The sequence below is a fragment of the Fonsecaea nubica genome (genome assembly GCF_001646965.1).
Source record: "Fonsecaea nubica strain CBS 269.64 chromosome Unknown Scaff120, whole genome shotgun sequence".
NCBI lineage: Eukaryota > Fungi > Ascomycota > Eurotiomycetes > Chaetothyriales > Herpotrichiellaceae > Fonsecaea > Fonsecaea nubica.
Window position 1 is genome coordinate 73,883 of NW_019173793.1, and position 14,186 is coordinate 88,068.

The window sequence follows — 14,186 nt, forward strand, 5'->3', positions numbered from 1 at the left end:
ACCATCGTTGATACAAACTACTATGAAGAGCTATCAAACAAGGACTGAGCTCGACTGTGTTGAGCACAGGGCGGCGTCACCCTACAAGTAGGCGGGGCGCGGGGGTGAGGGGCGAGCGAGCAGTTGTCAATTACTCGCCTTGGCATCTATTTACCGAGTAAAGTCGCGTCGAAACGCGTCAGACCTGCCCGTGAACAGCAAACAGGCACCTCCCGATGCGGCACCGCAGACACTTGAATCCAGGAATCTCGTTGCGTCGAATGATGTGACCCTTCAATATCGATCGTGTATATTCGGATGTATCAATCTCCCGGGGCCTATGGAACCCCACAAGCCTTGGCTGGCCGATTTCATCAAGTCCAGTCTCGATGCGTGGTTCGGTGAACTTGAAGGATGCCGCACTACCGACTATCAGTTTCACAAGATTGACGACAAACTGAAAGCAAGCTATAGGGCGACATGTTCCAGAACCGTGTACCTGCTGAAGGTAAGGACGAGTTTGGGTAATTGTCTAGGCTAAATGGGCTGACTCTCTATATCAGCTGCCGAAACTTGGTACGATAGAACCCTGCGGGGAGATCTCTGACGGAACCCACAAGATTGAAGCCATCTTCACCAAGGGCACCGCAGTCGAAATAAAACGGTCCGATGCTCAGCAAGGGACACTCCTACACCTTACCAATCCTGTCCTTCGCGTTACTCCTCATGTCAACCCACCGAAACCCTTGCTCGAGATTGCGGCCTACAGGATTGTGAATGAGACGGCCCAGCTGGAACAAGACCATTCTTCTGGCTGCGCTGTCACTGAAGACAAAGATGTACGCGAAAGGATATCCAAGTATTGGGCCGTGAAGGAGCAGAATCGTGCTCCGTTGACTCCCGCCTCAAGCGGCAGTCCCGACTCCTTCAAATCACAGGTTGATTTCAATACCCAGGTAGACCATGTGGATAGAAAGCCTGGTGGTGATCCTGATGAAGATGTCTCTCATCAGTCATTCTGTACACAGGCTCCCAACGGTTTCACTTACTGGAACACAACCACACAGATAGAGTCGACCTCTAGCAACGGAAATGGGCCTGCCACTAGGTGCGACGAGAATCAATCAGTGCCACCACCCCTGAGTAGACAAGGCTCAATCGGCTCTTTATATGGTAGCCCTTCGAAACAAGCACAACGGTCTGCGCCAGGGGGGGATCGCACCTTCGCTAGGGGTAGAAGCATTACACCCCCTCACGAGTCTCTATTGGCTCTACCAACGACAGATGGCCCAGCAACAGGACTCGCAACCAGAGCTCTGTCACGGTCAACAAATCCTAATTCGCCAGGACTTCAAGTTACTCCGGTTCTCGCAACAAACCATGACAAGAGCAGTCCTGTGGAGATGTCTGAGCTAGGAGGCAACATTCCTGGATCTTCAAGACAGTCGGCAGATCAAAACCATGGAGAGATACCTAAGCTATCCACCAAATCGAGTCCGGTAAGGCCGAATGTTATCTCATCGGCTGAACAGCCTCTGGGCCACTTTAATCGGTGGCAAAAAGAGGCACAAGCAGGCAGATATGTTCCCAGGCGCATCCAACAGATCCCGCGTCAGCAGGCACAGCTATTGGCGTCCCTTTTGGAGTCTGGGGACTGTTGGCAACCGCCACTCGTGGGTCGCCCCCAGAGGCCAGGAGGGGTGCCTCTAGACCTCCTGGTACAACTCTCGGACGCTGCTGACAATCGAGCGAGTGATCTCGGCTCATCTCTGGAGATTGCAGCACCTGATATCTCAACGCAAGGTGTTTCGCCAGCGCAAGACTCAGGAGACGAGGAGTTGAAATCAGGGGCCCCCAGTGAAGGAAATGTGAGCGACTCTGAGGAGTTTGCCGATTGGTCTCAGAGCCCACCAACTCAACTGCGGCGAGTCACTAGATTACCGCCGAATAGTCCGCCACTGGATCTCACGCGACAGAAACAGCGTCCCCATCTTGCTGGGAATCCAAACGAGGGGAGCCCATTGTGCAGTGGTCAAGAACCGTTGTCCAACAACCCTGCCGACCGGGAGCAAGGGCGCGAGGCTCAATCATTGTCCCGTGAACATAGTCCCGGTCCTTTGGAAGCGAGTTCGCATCAGAGTGTCAGTTCAAGACCATCGCCTGCGGAGGTTCCACAATCAGCGCAGTTACCGCAAGCTGACCCGAGTGATAAGAGCTCGTCCCAAGAAGGGGTGCCTCCCAAGGTTGTTGGGATACGAGGCAGCTCAAAGTCTGACGGGATTCAAGTTGCGCGGACGCCCTACGGCGGGAAAGGACCCTATTTTTCCCGTCTCGTGGGTGCCCAAAACGCTTTGACTATTCAAAAGAAAAAGATCAGTGATGGATATCCAGCTTCGACCTTTGTCCCTGGGACCTACGACGAGCCAAGCTCAGGGGAGATTGCTGCAGTGGCAGTGATGGAACCAGGTATCGAGGCTCTGCCCGCAGATGAGGGCTCAAATCCGACCGCGGGATCGGCCCACAATAGCCTCACTGCAGCACACTTTGCACCACAGGTGTTTCAAGCGACGGGGATCGACCACACTCATTCGGGCAAGACCCCGATCCCTGCCCGCAACGTCAGTGCGGGAGATGCTCTTTCTGTGAGCACTAGCTCTCAAGGAGTGGTCCACAGTCGTCTTGTATCTGTACGAGGACAAGACCGTGCGGCAGAGAATGGTTTCCAGCCTTCAATCAGTTCTGACAACGACGGAAACCCTCCATCACCGGCTGTGTCTGCAAGCCGTGAACCAATTTCTTCTGTATCGGCAAAACGAAAGCGCACAGACTCGAAAGGCCGCAATGCTCCCGTCAAAAAGCTACGGCAAGAGCAAGAAACCGCTGACAGCGATCTCAAAAATGAAGAGATCGTTGAGAAGGCATCCGAAGATCATAGACAGCGACGAGGTCAGATTGACAGGCTCGAGAACTCTCTGCGACGTCCTGCTTCAGAGCCGAGGATGACTGTGGGCCGCGACAGTGAGACTTTGGCGTCTGAGCAAGCGAAGCAACACCATCCGGTAACCTTGCGATCGACTGGCGAGCCTCAGTTGTTGACAAGTCGATCTCCTCGGTCGTCACGAATTGATACAGACAGCCCCACGAGCCTTGTGGGACCAGCACCGGGGCACAGACGACAGGATCAACCGCTAGACTCTACGACCCTCGCATTGCGGCGGACGTCGACTCCCATCACCGGTCAATCTGCGTATGGTGGAGTTGACGAGGAGAACAAGTCAACTGGGGCTGATAGTCTTTTCGTCAGATATCGCACGGCGTACCCCGACTATGCCGGGAGCGTGGATGATTTTCTCAACTCATTCTGTTTTGTCAAGGAGATCTGGGTCCGCATGCCGTGGCCCAAGGCGATTCATCAGTCGCATCTCGATGATGCAGTCTTTCACCATTTCCACAGCTATCAGCCGTATACAAGGACCGCAGGTACGGCAGCTGTAGGTTTTGTTGAATTTTTCCACGGTATTGAAGACCCCAGCCATCATCAAAGGATCATTAGACCTTGGATGCTGGAAAAGGTGCCAGGACGAGGAGGGACCCCGAGGAGATCGATTGTGGGTGAGCCCTCAATACATGAACGAGGGCAGTTTTTCCCCACGGCGCCGGTCCTGTCAGCCAAGACAGCAAACCTATTGGTCATGAACGAGTTGACTGCAGTGCAACAAGGGCAGTTTCAACATGTAGCCCGAGGCGAGGAAGAGGCTGTTGGGAGTTGCATGGATTCGATCGAAAGATGGCGTGAAGATGCAGCTCGTACAGCATCGCCTGAACTAGGAACACCAGATGTCGACAGGAGTCTTTCACGACGGACAACACCAAACCAAGAATTTCTAGACCCTGCGACCATTGCCTCGATACCTGCTGTCTCGGCTAAACCACAGGAGTATCGTGAAGTATCGACGGGTCTGTTCGTCAAGCCACCGAAGCGCGTCATAGAAGTCACAGCAGGTTCCGTGAAAGCCGTCTCCCGCAAGAGCTCGTCGGTGCGGACGAAGAAGCGAACGTCGATGCGGGATTTTTGGAGAGGGACAGGCACGGCCTTCACGCAATTTGAACAGCAGTACGCGAGGTCGACTACGAAGAAGACAGTCAGGGCTTTCAGCGAGACGCTAGGTACTTCGTCTGGGGGAGGAAAGAGATCAAGATAGAAACAGTGGGAGCGATGTTTTCTTGACGAAATTAGATGCAAAGCTGACTGGATTGACGTTACAACATGAGGAAACGTTGCAGTCTGCACTTTATAGCATTGTTCCCGTTCTACAGAGTACCTGTTGTGATTCATTTACACTGTAGTAGTCTTGGCGAGCTTGAGCTATACCGTGATCTTAAGGCAAAGTATTCCAACAAGGGATTCGACGTTGTCCCTGATCGTTAGGCGACTCATTCGGTGTAAATGTCGTCCCGTGTGGCTAGACTGGATACGATGCCTCAGCAACGCCGTACGCACGAAAGCCTCGGTTCCGCGTTCTCACGTCCGTTTCCAGCTCGAGAGCCAAGAAGGAAGGGTCAGGGGTGGCACGGACGAGATGTTGATGGATGGAATAGATGGATGGAGGGATTAGATATATAGGATGAGAAGGAAGCCATGGGATGAAGGATGCAGGGTTGATGGTAGATGAATTAACCCATCTATCTATCTATCTATTAATTCACTTTCGAGTCCAAGCTGTGTGTTTGTGTCTGTGTAACACAATAAATTCACCCCGCAAATCCACAACCCACCGGACATTAATCGATCACCATCAACCCGGCTGGAGCAGCTGAGGAATAATTCTTGAGCTACCGAACCAAGATATACAGAACATACACAAGAAATGTCGCGGGTCGTGTTGGCCACGAGCATCACCCACGCCCTCGTCGCGGTGGGACACACCGTAAGTCCAGTCTGTCTTTCATTCTCCCTCCTCCCTTTCTCTCACCTTTCCCCCGAGAGGCACACACACCTATCTAAAAATAAAAATACTAACACACCGCAAAGGTCCACGGCCTCAATACCTTCGGCCTACCCGCGTGGTCCGCCCTTCCCGCCCTGCTGCGCTGCTACGCCAAAGCCGGCTGGTTCCAGGGCAGCGTCTTCTTCAGCATCGCCGCGCTGTCCACGTACCAGCTGTCGCAACGCGATCCGGCCGCGTGGACGGGCGTGGACCGGGTCATCGTCGCCATGACCGCCGCGCTGTACGGGGTCAGTAGTGCGTGGTATTTGCGCCATGGGGATTGGGTGACCGGGGCGGTGACGGGGTTGGGGGGCGTCATGTCTGCGTGGACGTGGTTGCAGTAGGACGACAAAGGATGAGTGTATGAAGTGGTGATGGATGTTAGTGTGTCTCTTGGGGGGTTGGGTGATGCGGGCGTGCTGGTTTACGAGAAGAAGGAAGAGAAGAAGAGGAAGTGAGGGATATTGAGATCTTTATTCTTTATCCAGACACGAAGCCTCATTGCCGCCACAGAGACATCAGGAGTCCATCTATTATGACATTTCTCACAACTTTGCTTTCGGCTTTCCCTCGTCTTCCTTCCCACTCTCACCGCTCAGTGCACCCGGCTCCATCAACGCTTCATACCCGCGCCTCACATGCGCCGGCATGCCCTCGGGGGTCGGCCGCCCCAGCACTCCCTGGTCATTACTGACCCAGACGTGCATGCTCCCTCCGACGGCCTTGACCTGGGGTTCGCCCTTCTTGAAGATGCCCACCTCGTAGAGAACGCTGGACTTGCCGAGGCGGGCGACGCGCAGGCCCACCTCGATGACGCCGGGGTACTCGACGCTGCCGAAGTAGTCGAAGTAGGTGTGCGCGATGATGGCGGCCTGCGGGCTCTTGTGCATCGTGTACCCGCACCGCTCGATCAGGTACTGGTTCGCGACCGAGTCGCACAGCACGCCGTAGTACGGGTTGTTCATGTGGCCGAAGACGTCGTTGTCGCTCCTGCACAGTCCACCCCGGGGGTACGAGGGGCCGTTTGTTAGGGACTGGTTTCAAATTCGATAGGGACACATGGCCAGAGAAAAGAAAGACAGAGAGACGAGGTACATTGACGGTCGCAAGTGTTGTTGGTGCTGCTGGTGCTGAAGTGGGTGTATACTTACCATCGTGTCCGATACTCCAGCCTGTACGGATAATCCGAAATCACGCGTTTCCGCTTCGCCGCGATATCGAGCCCCAACATCCTTTTTTCGAGACGCAAGATCAAAGTCTAAGTCTCAGTCTCAAACTCGAAGTACTCGAGTGTCGGTTATGTGCGTAGGTTGGAAGTTCCGACAGAACCAGCCTTGATAACGTACTGTACTATGCTGTGCTGCACTGTATCCTCGTCTCCCGTCGAGAAATACGAGTCTCCCACCTCCAGTTGGCGAATTCAAGGACAGTGTCTGAAATTGTTGGCGGGATCGATCGACTTGAGATGCTGACTGACTCGGCTCGCTTCAACAGTTCGTTCAACTCCTTGGTATTCGTTTCGTTTCTTGGGATTGATCTTGTCCGCGTCCTCGCCTTTCCCGTCTTTCCTGACAGAAATTGAGTGACTAGGTGGTGGTGGTCGTCAAAGCCTCGTCTGCTTGTGTGCTTGTGCAGCTTCCGATGTTGGTCGGGAGTCGAATCGAAAGACCTCGGCTGATGACATAAGATTTTTCTCCAATCACCACGAAACGCCGATGATCTTGTTCAGCCTTGCGCAGCCTCGCCAGTAACAAAATATTACAAACAAGAGACAAGCCAACCTGAGGAAATTAGAAATTTACTGCAAGTCCTCTCGACCTTTCTTTCAGAGTTAAAGAGAGGCTATTATTAGAGCATCGGTTTCTTGAAAAAAAAAACACATTTTTGGAGGGATTTCTCAGAGGACCATTTCTCATTAATACATCCCTCTCAACCCAAATAAATAGCGAGGGATAGTTATACTCGGTCTGGAGTTCAAAAGTCACAGACACACAAAAGACCACCTGCTGAGCTAAAAGTACAATCTACGCTTGCCAGTCAATAGATCCGAAAACCAAGTAAAATCTCTAAACCAGAAGCCTTCCTTGTCGTCTTCGAACCCCTCGTAAATCAGATCCGTTTCTCACGACGGGCAATCATCATCTATGCAGAGAAATATTGGTGAAGTCGTCCGAGCCCCGTGGCCCCGAACCGCCAGTCCTGCTTCGCGCCTCGCTGGATTGGACCTGGAGCCCCGTGCTGCCCACGGGTCCTCCGACCGCCACCCCGATCTCACTGGCGGCAGGGCCGTGGGTCTTGGGGATCATCCGCTTCTTATCCTTCTCCTCGTCAAAGTGCGCCTTGGCCGCCTTGGCCACGTCACTCGTGATGGCGACCGTGTAGTTGGGCGATTCCATCGATCCGGCTGACGGGCCGCCGCCACCCGGACCGTCGATGGGCACCTTCCGCACCGCCGACAGCAGCGCGCACACGAACTTGCTGCGGTGCTGTGCGCGGACAAAGTCCGAGGCGTAGTTGCCCTTGTGCTGGAACTCGACACGCAGCTCGAGCTTGGACAGGTCCGCGATCGAGATCAGCTGGATGTCCACCATGGGCATGAAATCCCGCTTGTGCTCGCTGACATACTTGAGCATCTCCCCGCGAAGAGTTTCAATGTCCTCGAACGACGTCCCCACCGAGACGTTGAGCGAAATTTGTTCCCGGAGCTCCTTCGACCGGGTGACGTTCTTGATCCAGACGCCGTTGATGTTGCTGTTGGGGATCTGGATCATCTGCTTCGACTGCACCTCCCGGAAGACGGAATACAGGAGGGAGATCTTGACGACGTCCATCTCGCTATCGTTGACAATGATGCGGTCACCGACGTCGTAGGGATGCTTGATAAAGACCGTGATACAGGCGGCAAAGAGCTCACCGGCGGTGCTGGCGAACAGGAACGAACAACCGGTAAAGGTCGACCAGATCTGGGTGTAGTGGTTGGCGAGATAGTCGGAGAAGAAGGCGGCGTAGATGAGGAAGACGAAGATCAAGACGATGACGCCCAGCACGCGGTCAAGGACTTTGATGGCATCTTTGACGTCGTTGGCCCCTTCCCAGATGGTCTTGCGGTCGTTGGCGACCTTTTTCACCAGGTCGACCATCTCTTCCATGGTGAGGTCACCGTTCTCGTCGGCGTCGACTTTGGAGTGGATGTACAGAGCTTGGTCTTCGTGGCCGGGTCCGAGCATGGCCGTGATGGCGGCTTGATCCAGCTTGGTCTCGCCAAAGTTGGTGAACGAGTTCCAGATCCGGCGAGCGAGGGCTTCGGTGCTGACGGGCCGTTCAAGTGCGGCTTCGACGACGGGGCCAGACGCAGTGGGCATGAGAACCTGTCGGCCGGCGATGTCGCTGACGAGGTATCCGAGCACCGAGGTGGCATTGGCGGCGGCGTTGCCGAGATTCGTCATCAAAATGGCCGTGGATTGATCTTTGCTCCTCAACCGACCGAGCCGGTCCTTGCGGTATCCCTTGGTGTCCTGGATATCGAGGTCATCCTCGATAAAGGCCGGATGGTTGTCGTGGAACCGTCGACGCGAGACGTCGTACATGGTTTCGATGGCGCGGCTGAGCGTCTTCAGCTCCTTGATGTTGTCGTAGAACTGCTTGCCGTGGTAGTTGACGCTGACCATCTGGATGAGCATCTTCTCCACCAGGTACAGGGCCGCGACGCCAATCGAGGCCTTGAGCACGTTGTGCAGCGTGTGGAGCCATTTGATCTTGCCGGCGTGGTCATTGTGGAAGTCCTGGTCAAAGACGTAGATGAGCGAGTAGGATGCGATGGACAGGATGGCCCAGAAGAAGAGCGACAGCGGGATTTCCACCGCCTTGAGCACCAGCCAGTACTTGCGGAGGCCTGTGTGAATGGCTCCACCGACGGTTTGGAACACGATCGGGACCGCCTGGGCCAGCAGTTTGGCAACCCACAGCAGGACCCAGACCACTTCGATCCAGATGAAGAGACCCAGGAGACGGATGCCACGGTGTTCGGTGTGGGTGGTGGTCTCGTAGATGGTTGCGGTTGTGGTGTTGTACAGCGAAGTGACATCGGAGGTGCTGTTGCCGGTCACAGGGTCGACATGGGTGACGTTGGTGGTGGTGAGCGGGGTTGTGGACGTTGTTTTGTAAGTGGACATGATCCTCGAGTCCTTGTATACCGTGGCGAAGAGGACAATGGGGATGGCCAACAGCACGGCCACAGGCACAATGTAGATGATGTACCGCAGGAGGACATTTTTCCTTATCCGCTGCCATTTCAAACCAAGCTGTGTCAATCCTTCATCGTCGGAGTCACTATCAGTGAGCTGCCGTTGAGTCGTGTAGGGAGCTCTGTTGATAGGACTCGAGGACTGCCGTGTCATCTCGATACTGCGGGTGGTGTAGTGCGTCGACTGCTTGTCTTGGTAGTCGGACATGGCGTCTTGCACCGTCACAATGGCGTCTTTGACGACCATCCTGTCAAGATATGTAGGTAATAAGGGGGATGAAACTACCTGACCTGGAATGTAATTCCTGTCCACAAGAAGCAAAGAATGGTGGCTTTGAAAAGAAGGACGGAAGGTCGAGGGAAATAGTTATACGAGGAGGCACATCGAGGGAAGATGAGCCATTCTTACCTTTCTAGCCGTCCCGCTCCACGAGGCGGCCGTTCCTTACCGGCAAATCTCCAAGCACATCATTTTTTCCTGCGCTGTCCGCGCGGAGCCACAATCCGGACTTGCTCCCTATGCGGCGACAAGGTTTCAATTCAGATGCGCCGAGAACGAGCACAGCAGCAGAGCACAGCAAGCCACAAACATGGCAGAGGAGAATGGACAGAGACAAAGCCAGGACCAGAACAAGGAGCTATGCCCCAAAGTGACTGCAGAGACCCGCCCTGGAGAGAGAGAGGAAAAATTGGACCTCTGGAAGATCCATCGGCACGAGACCTCGCTTGCCTTGTAGCCCTAAGTGTCCAAGTACAATGTCCTTGGAGGTACCTAAGCGTTAAAAGGGGGGATAGCTCAAAGCATGGACGAGGTCGATGGCGAGCTCGATGTTTGGCAGACCACACGTGGCGGACAGGGGGGTGGTTGAGTTGGGCTGTTTCCTCGTACCCGAGTCGTTGCGGCACAAAAGTCCGCCGCGGGAGATTTCTGTTAGCGAGGGGCATCTTCGCCAAAGATAGAAAGAAAAACTTCTTAGGGGAGCCAATTGGTGCTGGTGACGGCGTCGAAGTTTGCTCGAAAGGAACAATCAGAGGCACATTTTGAGGGGGTTCGATGCGAGGAACTCCACCGATCCTCTTAGCCTGGCACCCTGGGGTGAGCCAGAACCCTGGAGCATCAAGATGATATGGTGTTTTTTGGCTTCGACCATGCATGTCTGTCTCAAGCGATAAACACTAGTTGGGAAAGTGGAGACAAGGCTGGACCCACAGTATCCACCCCTTTTCGGCCATCCAGGCGAGTCCAGACCAGCGCCGACCACACAGACCAGCGTTTGCTGTGGCCTCCTGCAAATCTGGTTTCTGCCGCTTAATCGGTCGTCTATGTAATTTCCACTTTTTCTTTTCTCTTTCAAGCCATGTCCCTCCCCCTTTCGGGCAATTTCGGCGGGGACGTTGCCTGATCCTAATCCACTCACCCGCTACCTGTGGCTCGGGTAACTATTGTTCGTTAGGGGCCCCGCATCCAGCTACTCAAAAGCGACGCCACCACGGGCTCGCCGTTGAGGTCCAGATATGGCTGGCTATCTACTCGTGTTTACCAGACACGTGAAAGAAACCTAGTAGGAAGAGGGCGCTCAGGGGACGGCATTTCAATAATATGGCGCGGGACCGGCATCGCTGTCTTTTTAGACGAGAGGAGCAGCTGTAGCAGTAACAACGACAGCGGAAATACCAAAGACATCGACGCCGGACATGACAGCATTCCCAATGGAGGCTCTCGACAGCTCCAAACGGCAAGGCCATATCAAAATCGAGGATGTCCCAGAAACCACTGCCCTGCCACCGTCGGAGAAGGGCATCGAGGGGCCACCACCAACTCGGGATCTGGCATCACGAATCCTCAACGTCGTCGAGAAGTACTGGCTGTTCGAGTTCTTCGGCTGGACGCTGGCGCTGGGCTGCTTGATCGGCACGATCGCGCTGCTGGCCGTGCACAACGGACACGAAGCGCCGACGTGGACGCTGCACGTGGGCGCCGGACGACACCGCAAATCATTTGACCTGACCATCAACACCATCATTTCCATCTTTGCCACGGCCTTCAATTCGGGCCTCCTGATCCCCGTCGCCGCCAGCATCAGCCAGTTGAAATGGATCTGGTTCCAGAACGAGAAGCGGCCGCTGGCTGATTTCCAAAAATTCGAGTCGGCGGCTCGTGGACCCCTGGGGTCGCTTGTGTTATTGTGGACGTTGCGTTGTCGGTAAGTCATATGCAATACACCATACCCTTGGAGATCCTGTCTTTTTCTCATCACCTCCTGCCTGATCGTGATCATGAGAGCTGACAATGAACCCCAAAGACGTCTCGCGTGTCTAGGTGCCGTGATCGTTATTGCCGCCCTGGGGACTGGATTCGCGTTCCAGGCAATGGTGGTGTACCCCCTACAGCCGGTGCAGGTTGACATTGCACGGATCCCGCGCACGAATCTGGACTGGGGCAGCAATTCTCTCAGTGAGTATCTTCCTCGGAGTTCCTCCTGGCTTAATCCGTGTTCTTCCCCTCCATCATAATGAATCTGGGCTGACAAACCCCGTTGAATAGCCACCAGCATCTCCAATGACATGGTCGGAGCCATCTACTCGGGCATCTACCAGTACACGGACCTGTCCGAGGTGAAGAACGTGTCGTGCCCGACGGGCAACTGCACGTGGCACGAAACGTACACGTCCATGGCCGTGTGCAGCGCGTGCCACGACGTGACGGCCTCGTTGCAGAAATCGTGCGGGACGCAACTGGTGCCCTCGCAGGATGTCGGTGCCTCTGACATCTCCCTCCCTTACTGCAACTACTCGCTGCCCAACGGGCTGACCGTGTCGGGCGTGCCGTCGGTCAATTACTCGTCGATCGACGTGTCGGCCAACACGACCAACGCGGTCCACTTTGACGGCGCCACGGCCCTGTCGGTGCTCTCGGTCATCCAGACGCAATGGGGCTACGGGGTCGAAGGGTGGGGGGACCTGGCGCCGGCGAGCGACATCAACGGCATCGCCACCAAGCAGGCCTTTGAGTGCGGCATCTACTACTGCGTGCAAAAGTTCAACACGTCCGTGTCGCGCGGGCGCCTCAGCGAACGCGTCGTCGACACCTACTCGACCGGCAACTACACCTCACCGGGCGTGTACGCGCTGGAGCCGCCGACGTCCTTCACGAACCAGTCCGACCCGGCCAGCTACATCCGAGTGTACCAGAGCAACAACATCGGGGCGATGCGGGAGTTTTTCGCCACGCAGTGGCAAGGCCAGGTCCTCATGTCGGGGACGCCACCGACAAACACGCCGACGAGCGCGATCGCGCTGTTTCTGTGGGCCCTGTTCTATGAGCAGACGCCCCTCGTGCAGTTCCAGCGCATGTTCGCCAGCCTGGCCAAATCGCTCAGCGACACGATCCGCTCGTACGCGTTCGTCACGGACGCCGTCCCCGCGGCCTTGGGCGCCGTGTACCAGGACCGCCCGCACGTGCTGGTGCGCTGGGGCTGGATCGCCCTGCCGGCGGCGCTGCTGGGCCTGGCGCTCGTGCTGCTCCTCGGCACCATGGCCATGACGGTGCGCGAGCACACGCTGCTGTGGAAGGCGTCGAGCCTCGCGGCCTTTTCGCACCCCTTGACCAGCGACGCCCGCGCCGTCGTCAGCGACGTCCACAGCCCCCGCGAGGTGTTGCGCCTGGCTCAGAAGATGGATGTCAGGTGGGAGAAGACGGACCGCGGGTTCCGGCTGGTGGGGTGAGCGAGAAGTACATAGGGAAGAGTATAAAAACGTTATTATGACATATACAGAGAGAGAGAGAGTCTTTTGGTTATGGATTTATTCGTTCGTTCGTTCGTTGAATCATTCATTCGTTCATTCATCGCTCGCCAGTAACATCATACATCACACATACACACAATGCACAAGCAAGACTTGTACCCTCCCACCCCCTCGCCAGCCTACGTGCCTTGACGAGCAACACCAATCTTCTCATCCACGTCCCTCCACTCCTCCAGACACGCCTCGTTGAACTGGTCCGGATACTCCCACATGCAGGCGTGCCCGCCCTTGGTGGTGCGCCAGCGACTCCCGGGGATGAAGGCGTGTAGCTCGCGGGACAGGTATACGGGGATCAAGATGTCGCCTTCGCCGGCGAGGACGATGACTTGGGTCTTGATCTTTGATGCCGCCGCCGCCGCTGCTGCTGCTGCTCCTTCTGATTTCTCACCTCCACTTCCACCTTTGACGTCCAGCGTAATCTGTCCCAGCCGTTCCAGCGAGGCGCGCGTGTCGAACGTGGTGATGACGTTCAACTGGGCCAGATAGGCGCGCAGGCCCATGTCGCTGTCGATGCGGGCCATGTCGGCTTCCATGGCGACGAGGTCAGCCGAGTCGACAGCGAAGAAGGCCGGCGTGAATGCCCACAGGGCCACGTCGCGCATGACATCGGCGACGGACATTCGCTGCGCCATGTCGCGCCACAGGGCGAACATCCTGCTACAGAAAGGTCCCGGCGCGGCGTACGTGCACGCCAGGGTGAGGCTGGCGATTTCTCCAGAGGCGCCGTACGCCAGCGCGTAGGTCTGCGCAATCATGCCGCCCATGCTGACGCCCATGAGGTGGTACGGTCCGTGCAAGTCGAGCGCCGTGACCAGGCTGCGCAAGTCCCCTGCCATGGTCTCGGCCGTGTAGACCTCGTCGTCACTCTCGGGTCGCGACGACAGCCCGACCCCGCGGTTGTCGTACGTGACCACCGTGTATCCCGCGCCCGTAAAGGCCGGGGTCTGCGCGGCCCATGTGGTCTGCGGGTCGGCGAGGCCGTTGATCAGGACGACCCACGGCTTTTCTGTCGGTGTGGACGGCTGGTGGATCGTGTAGTTGATGCGCACCGAGGGGGAGATTTCGAGAAAAGGCATATTGCTTTTGGGACCCGAGAGAGAGAGAGAGAGAGAGAGAGAGAGAGAGAGAGAGAGAGTGTGTGTGTGTGTGTGTGTGTGTGTGTGTGTGTG

General features: G+C 55.9%; 6 protein-coding genes across 6 annotated transcripts; 3 read left to right on the forward strand and 3 right to left on the reverse strand.

The window, feature by feature from the left end:
* Positions 1-319: 319 nt before the first annotated feature.
* Positions 320-4,181, forward strand: AYO20_10752 (hypothetical protein; the record flags this gene model as incomplete). The annotated part of the gene is made up of 2 exons (XM_022649008.1): positions 320-487; positions 543-4,181. 2 exons carry the CDS (start codon positions 320-322, stop codon positions 4,179-4,181), a joined length of 3,807 nt encoding a protein of 1,268 aa, XP_022495041.1.
* A 666-nt stretch (positions 4,182-4,847) lies between these two features.
* Positions 4,848-5,311, forward strand: AYO20_10753 (hypothetical protein; the record flags this gene model as incomplete). Its single annotated transcript, XM_022649009.1, has 2 exons — positions 4,848-4,907; positions 5,012-5,311. The coding sequence occupies 2 exons, from the start codon at positions 4,848-4,850 to the stop codon at positions 5,309-5,311; spliced, it is 360 nt and encodes a 119-aa protein (XP_022495042.1).
* A 201-nt stretch (positions 5,312-5,512) lies between these two features.
* AYO20_10754 (hypothetical protein) lies at positions 5,513-6,198 on the reverse strand (the record flags this gene model as incomplete). The annotated part of the gene is made up of 2 exons (XM_022649010.1): positions 5,513-5,957; positions 6,119-6,198. The coding sequence occupies 2 exons, from the start codon at positions 6,196-6,198 to the stop codon at positions 5,513-5,515; spliced, it is 525 nt and encodes a 174-aa protein (XP_022495043.1).
* A 907-nt stretch (positions 6,199-7,105) lies between these two features.
* AYO20_10755 (hypothetical protein) lies at positions 7,106-9,457 on the reverse strand (the record flags this gene model as incomplete). Its single annotated transcript, XM_022649011.1, has 1 exon — positions 7,106-9,457. The coding sequence occupies one exon, from the start codon at positions 9,455-9,457 to the stop codon at positions 7,106-7,108; it is 2,352 nt and encodes a 783-aa protein (XP_022495044.1).
* A 1,463-nt stretch (positions 9,458-10,920) lies between these two features.
* Positions 10,921-12,936, forward strand: AYO20_10756 (hypothetical protein; the record flags this gene model as incomplete). Its single annotated transcript, XM_022649012.1, has 3 exons — positions 10,921-11,414; positions 11,514-11,665; positions 11,756-12,936. 3 exons carry the CDS (start codon positions 10,921-10,923, stop codon positions 12,934-12,936), a joined length of 1,827 nt encoding a protein of 608 aa, XP_022495045.1.
* Positions 12,937-13,136: 200 nt separating this feature from the next.
* Positions 13,137-14,093, reverse strand: AYO20_10757 (hypothetical protein; the record flags this gene model as incomplete). Its single annotated transcript, XM_022649013.1, has 1 exon — positions 13,137-14,093. One exon carries the CDS (start codon positions 14,091-14,093, stop codon positions 13,137-13,139), a length of 957 nt encoding a protein of 318 aa, XP_022495046.1.
* Positions 14,094-14,186: the final 93 nt, after the last annotated feature.